The sequence below is a fragment of the Eurypyga helias genome, unplaced genomic scaffold (genome assembly GCF_000690775.1).
Source record: "Eurypyga helias isolate BGI_N326 unplaced genomic scaffold, ASM69077v1 scaffold7792, whole genome shotgun sequence".
Classification (NCBI taxonomy): Eukaryota; Metazoa; Chordata; class Aves; order Eurypygiformes; family Eurypygidae; genus Eurypyga; species Eurypyga helias.
The window spans coordinates 1-6,771 of record NW_010233992.1 but is presented as its reverse complement, the minus strand read 5'-3'; the positions used below and the strand labels follow the sequence as shown (position 1 = coordinate 6,771).

General features: G+C 57.2%; 1 protein-coding gene across 1 annotated transcript in view; it reads left to right on the top strand.

Moving 5' to 3' along the window:
• Positions 1–6,156, top strand: part of BAIAP2L2 (BAI1-associated protein 2-like 2) — a 9,029-nt gene extending 2,873 nt beyond the window's left edge. Inside the window, 9 exon segments of the mRNA XM_010161888.1 lie at positions 495–611; positions 1,016–1,162; positions 1,591–1,618; positions 1,621–1,730; positions 1,991–2,129; positions 2,885–3,113; positions 3,937–4,008; positions 4,305–4,485; positions 6,112–6,156. Of these exon segments, the coding sequence (XP_010160190.1) occupies positions 495–611; positions 1,016–1,162; positions 1,591–1,618; positions 1,621–1,730; positions 1,991–2,129; positions 2,885–3,113; positions 3,937–4,008; positions 4,305–4,485; positions 6,112–6,156 (1,068 nt within the window).
• Positions 6,157–6,771: the final 615 nt, after the last annotated feature.

Sequence of the window (6,771 nt, the reverse complement as noted above, 5' to 3'; positions counted from 1 at the left end):
ATCTTCTTCTCTCATTGTGGAAACACCCCCGCCCCCCTAGTTTGGGTGATGGTGGAGGGCTGAAGAGGGCAGGCAACTCTTCTCCTTTGTGCAGTGAGACTTGCCAAACGCTTCAACCAGGCTGAGGCACTGAGCACCCCAAAAGCAGAGTTCCCAACCTCCCCGAACCACAGCCATGGGGGTGCGGGTCCCGTGCTGCTGTGGCCCAGCTGGCCGTGCCAGTGGGCAGTGTCGTGGAGGGGGACAGAGGCCTGGGGGCATGCTCCCACTGCGGGGGGAGCCAGGTGCCACTGTTTGCTCCTGAGGTCCTGAGGCTCCTTAGCGCCCTGGGGCCCTTCAAAATGGAGAGAAAGGTGGAGAAGGTCTTTTCATAAGAGGTCCAGGTGAATCCTGATTTCAGGGGGATGCAGATGCCCCACCACCCACCGGAGCAGGTTGCGTTGCAGGGTGCCTGGGTCTCCGGTTCCTCACCCAGCCTGGTTTCTCCCTGGCAGGAGAGCCAGAAGCAGTACGAGCTGGAGTACCAGCGCAGAGCCGCCAACCTGGATAAGTGCATGGCAGAGCTGTGGAGAATGGAGAGGGCTCGCGATAAAAACGTCCGGGAGATGAAGGTGAGCAGCGATGGCAGGAAGGGGAGTTGGAAAAAGAACTGGATGATTTATATGGAGCCAGGACTTATTTCTGAACAACCTTGTCCTTCCTTAAAAGCCAGGGGATTTTCCTCAGTGTTCAAAAGGCAGGAGGCTTGTCTGGAAAGGAGGAAACTCCTTTCCTACAGGGTGCTTTTGACCTGTGGTGCCCACTCCTGCCAAGCCCTTGCTTCACTTAGCACTCAGTGTGCAAGGCCTTGGTCCCTGGCACTCTGCTCTACCTCCTTTGTGCTGCTCCAGCACCACGAGAGGACTGGGAAGCTGGTGATGACTCAATCACCCGTTTCACCCTTCCCCTGCCGTGTGTGAGTCCGCTCTGATGGAATTACACTGATCCCTTCCTCCCCCTTTACCCCGTGGCCCAGGAGAACGTGATGCGACTGCGCTCGGAGATGCAGGCGTTCGTCTCTGAGAGCCAGAGGGAAGCTGAGCTGGAGGAGAAACGCCGCTACCGTTTCCTGGCTGAGAAGCACCAGATGCTCTACAACACTCTCCTCCAGTTTTACAGCCGGGTACGGCCCTGGCGTGCCAGGGAGCAGGTGGCATGGCTGGAGAGGGGGCACGCAGGCAGGAGAGAGTCGGGGCTGAGCCACCCCTTGGCTGAAGGCAGCATCTGTGCATGGACTGGGCAGGGAATGTTTTTGTCTTGCTGAGGGGTCCAGGCTGACTGTGCTAGGCTGGGAGACTGTGGGCGGGGGTGAGGATGGTGCTGACATGGGGTTTGTTGGGTGTGGGAGCCATGGGAGAGGGAAGGGCGATGTTATGGCAGGGTCATTGGGACCACAAGGTCTCTGCTGGAGGGTGCCATCCCAGAAATTCACCCCTGCAGGGCTCTGTTTAGTGGGAAGACCTGGTCCCTAATCGAATGCACGTGGCAGCCCTCGACTCCTTCCATAGCCATTCCGCCCTGCCCGTCACCATCTCTCCTCTCCGTCCCCAGGCCCGGGGTGTGATCCAGACCAAGGTGCCCGCGTCAGCCCCAGCCCCGCCCCCGCCCCCAGCCACTCGCAGGGGCTTCTCGCAGCCTCCCATGGCCAGGGGTATCCGTCGGGCCGGCTCACCCCCACCCACCTCGACATGGTGAGGAGCCCTCAGCCAACCTTGGCGGTGGCGAGGCTGTGGCTGGCCCCTTCCGGCTGCAGGGGGGGGTGGCCGACTGTGTCCTTGGTGCCTTGTCCCGCTTTCACGGCCTTTCCTGGCCAAGGTGAAGGGCAGCATGTGTACAGGCTGCAGTGTGGGAATGTGCTGGATTCTAGTTTTCTGGGAGGGATGGGGTATCTCTCAGAGCATCCTCTGCTTGACGCAGCCCCTGTGGATTCAGCCTCCTTTCCTTCCAACAGCCCCAGAGACCCCTTGGGGACTTTGCTTCTCCCATGACTGGGAGTAGATCCAGCGTCTTCTCTGCCGAGCCTCCAGAAATGCGACTGTCTCCTCACACAGAGCCCCCCAGGTGGCCACTGCGGAGGACGCCATCAGCCAGTATGACCCAGAAGCAATGCTTTGGGGAGACGGAGCGGTTGGAACAGGGTTGGGTTTGGGGAGGGGACCGCCTCTCCACGAGGCCGCTGGTCCTCAGCCACGTTCCTGGACATGGTGAGAGGATGGTGCTGGGGAGGACAAGGTTGGATGAAGCAGGGGGTGAGCACAACCTTCAGAGCAGGATCCATCCAGGGCAAGGCCAGGTTTCCTTTGGGGGGGACCCAAAGGTGTGCAATTTTCAAGGCTCCTTGAACAATGAAGGCTGGTTCTTAGTGGGGTTTTCGTTTTGGTAATGCACCTTCCCTTACATTATCACATTAATTACCCTGCCCTACAAAGCCCAGCCAGTTACCTCATGTCTCACCTGTTTTTCCTTCCTGAAAAAAGTCACCTTGAAGTGGTTAAAAAATACATATAAAAGGGGGCAGGGAAGAGGAAAATGACCCAAACTCTCTGTGGCTTTAGCAGGGTTGGGAAGAGAGACACCAGCCAGGTATTTAGCAGGCAGCGCCTGTGCCGTAGGCATCTGGCCAAAGAGAACATAGTGCAAAGCAAGAGGTTTCAGCTTGAGTTGATTTTCTGCTGCAAGATGAATGTTTTACCCTTTCCCATGCTATACCCTGCTCTCTGCCTGCAGAGGAAGGGCTATCTATGCCTCCAGGGTAATTACTTGGCTGGGGAAACGCTGGCCCCTTTGAGTGGGGGGGCAGGAGGGTGCTGGTCTCCAGCCAGACCCCTCTGATGCCTCCCTGCAGGTTTGCTCCCTACCGGCCGCGTCTCCCGTTCAGGTTCCTTCGGTGAGGCCGGCAGTGGTGGTGAAAGCAGGAGGAGGAGGAGCGGCACGACGAGGGTGCAGGCTATTGTGCCCCACGCGACGGGCGCCAACTGGACCCTGCTACGGTTTGATCCTGGGGATGTTATCACCGTGCTGATGCCAGATGCACAGAACGGCTGGCTGTATGGCAAGCTGGAGGGCTCATCCACGTAGGTTGGCGCTGTAAATCGGCCTGGCAGGCTGATGCAGCCTTCTCAGGGCTGGAGCTGGAAGGCTTAAGCCCAAAATTATCTCCCTCCGCCACCTCCCAGCATGGCCTGGGCACTGTGTCTCACCCAGCATCTGGGTGGGACATCGCCACGTCCTTGGTCAGGGGCTGTGCCTAGCACAGGGGTCTCCAAGGAGGTGTGGTGGGGCAGGGGGAGCGTGGATGAGCTGCCTGAGAAAGCTCCAGGGGCCGTGGGGGAAGAGCCAGGGATGCAGTGACCCTGTCCCAGCTTGCGTGACTGAGGGACTCCTGCCGTGGGGTGCAGCTCAGGGCTGTGAGCGGCTGGAGTTACCCAAGAGCCCCTGCGTTGCTCAGCTCGCTCCGCAGCTCAGCACTGTGCTCTGCAGGGAAGCTCATGCTCAGACGTGAGATGAGCAAAAGCAGTACCTTCCTTCTTGGGGGGCTTTCTGGGGTGGGGCTGCGTTGCCCTGGGGAGAAGGGATTTCCACAGCTTCCTTGTGTGCTGGCCTTGGTGACCATGCTCAGTCAGAGCATCTCTACCTGATTGCACCAGTGTTGCTTTCAGTAGCAGGAAATTTGCACAGCCTCCGAGATCAGTGGGTCCTTCTCTGGGCTCAAGGACTGTCTCACAACAACCCTGTGCCCTACCTCGGGGTGACAGACGTGCAGAAACCCTGTCACATGTGGTAGGGGCTTCGTTGATGCGTGGGGTGGTTATAGATCAGGAGCGCTGGGCAGCTGGATCTGAAGAACTACCAACCATGCTTGCCTGGACCTCATTTGTCTCTGTTTCCATGCCCTAGATGCGGCTGGTTCCCCGAAGCTTATGTCAAGCCTCTGGAGGATGCGAGGGAGATGGAGGAGCCAGCTTCCAGGTAACAGGAGAGCAACTGGCCAGGCAGGAGCTGGAGCAGCTCCTGGTAGATCACTAATGCCAGCGGGGTACCTGTTTGGAGTGTGCTCCATGGAGAGCTGCAGTGCTCCAGTCTCACGGGGTTACCCCAGGTGGCTCCCCCAGCACGGGCAAGGTCTTCTCAAAGGCACATGTGACTGGGCCAGTCCAAGCCATGCATATTTTCTCCAGAGACATCCCATAGTTTCATGTTGTGGCCAGCACCTGTGCTGCTCCCTGCTCTTTGCGACCATCCCCCCATCTTCTCCTCTTGCCCAGGTCCTTCCCGCTGCGAAGCAGTCACAGTATGGATGACATCCTGGACCGTCCCAGCACTCCTTCCTCTAGCAACTACTTGCCTGCTGCTGCCCAGCCCAGTTTGCCGAATCCACCTCCCCTCTCGGTGGGCACCGGCAGTCACCAGAGTGGGGTGGGCACCCCCGTCAGTTCTGGTTCCAAGGTGAGTGCAGGATTGTCTGGTGTGTGTGGTGGGGGTGGGCCACATCTGACTTTCATCCTCCTTTTCTGCACTGGCCTGTTGAGAGAGAAATACCTTCCAAATGTTGGTGTGTGACCTCCTCCCTTCCTGAGCTAAGGGGTCTTCATAGCACTGGCCCCTCTCCCCCTGTCTGTTCGCATGGCCCCTGCCAGTCAGCCTGGTGTGCACAGTTCCCCAGTGCCTGGCTTTGCTACCCCAAGGGACCGCTTTTCTGCCCCTGCCCTCCTCATTCCTCTCTCTTTTTGCTCACCAGGGTCTCTTCAGTTCAGTCCTTTTCTCCATGACCTCCCAGCCTGATTTCTGGTGGCTCCGGGGCAGCTCCTCTTTCTGCTAATAGTAGGACCATGGAGTGATCAGGCTGGGCGTGGGTGACCAGCTAACAGAGATGCCATCCTCCTCCTCCTCCCTTCAGGGGATGGAGAGGAGTCTTGTAGGGCAAATTCAAGCAAGGGTTGGCTCAAAGGCACAGCTGGGGTAGGGGAAAAGCTAGGGGAACAGCCATTCTGGGGAGCCCCAGAATGATGTGTGTCCAACCCATGCCTTATGGCTCGTAGGAGGCTGGGAAAGCTCATCTCTGGTTGCTGCTTCCAGGCCAACGCGAGGTTGCAAGCAACCGGAGGGCTCAAAGGGCTGAAAAATGGAACACTTAATTACTCCTTTTTCCCTTTGTGTCCTGCTCTCTGGTTTCAGGGAGCCTCAGGCTGCACACAGGGGAACAGGCTCTGCAGCCTATCCTCCGCTCTGGGTCACTGGTTTCCATCCGGTCCCCGGTCTAAGGTGTTGGGATAGACTTGGGATTGAGCAATGAAGCATGTGGAACATGTTTTAGAGTAGAGAAATTGAGCCTCATTAGAAGTTTGGAAAGACTCAGTCTTGTTCCAAACTCCTGCCTAAGACACCCTCCAGTTGAGCAAGCAGCAGATGGGTGCGTGTTCGGCTTCCCAGCTGGAACACAGAGACCCACACGTGGCTCCTTGTCTGCCAGCAGCTACAGAAACCAGTGAACTTTCAGCAGGCCAGTTGTCACCAGTCCTTCATCATCTACTGGCCAGGAATGAGGGCCACACGGCCGAGGTCCATCTTTCCCCATTGGGCAGGGCCAAACTTAGGCAGTATGTGGTGTGGTGTAGGGTGCAGCACTACGGCTCTTGTGTTCCCTGCGGGTGCAGGAGGGATGTGAAGACACTGATGATAAACTCTTTGCCAGGGTGTGTGGGCAAGGTGAGGGGGGCATCTCTGGCTGTGCTGGCAGGGTGACACGTAGCTCAGACTGTCACTGTTTGCTGTGCTCTTCAGACACGACACTTGGAGGATCTGAGGCATCTCCCTTCTTCCCCAGGACCAAGGGAGGTGTCCTGGGGGAATAGGGAACCTGTGGTGTAGGGACAACCTCCACCACAGAAATCAGGGTGTTATCTATAGCAGTGGATTTGTGGGATTATGCAAAGTTTGAATGAATGAGGAGTCAGAGCCCTTAACACTTAAGTGTTTTGAGAAATCTTCCTCTCTGTGTGCGGTGTTTCCTGTCCCACTTCTGTGTCACCACCCGCCTGGATTGCTCACTGCTGCCTTTCCTTTTCACTGCAGAAATCAGGAGTATTTGACCAGCCCCCTGAACTCTTCCCACGGTGAGTGAGGCATGGAGCTGCGCTCTGGAATCATCAGACAGGCGGGCATTGGTACCATACTATTATTGTTTAATCTTTTGGATTATCAAACATGGGAGGAACAGGGAAGTGTCTGGAGGAAAGCGATGCACAACCCCTCTTTCCAGGACGGGAGGTGGGCCCTCAAAGCTGGGCTATTCTGGCTGGCTGGGAAGGCTCTCTCCTACCTGTGGTGATACGAGGTAGGACCCAAGCACCCTGAGCAGATGGCCAAACCTGCATGCTCCTTCTAATCCGTCTTGGAAGAGTGACAACAGCAGCTTGCAGCCCGAGCATGAGGCTATGCAGTTCGTGCAGCTCAGTCTGCTTGAAAAGGGCTGAGGTGTAAGGGACATGGCTTTTAGCTTTGATGAGTCAGCTCAGTGGAGATGGGACTTGCCATAAATCCCTGCTTTCCTTCCCCCCACAGCTGGGTTGGTGTCTCCATGTTCCTGGCATGGTGCTGTGGCCTCTTTCTGCTCCCTGGCTCCTTGCTTGGAGTGTCAGGGGCCACAAGTGTAGAGTGCTGCTGCAAGGGACAGCGTTATGCTGTATCTCTTCTTCATCCTATGGAAGGGGGAATCATAGAATCATGGAGTGG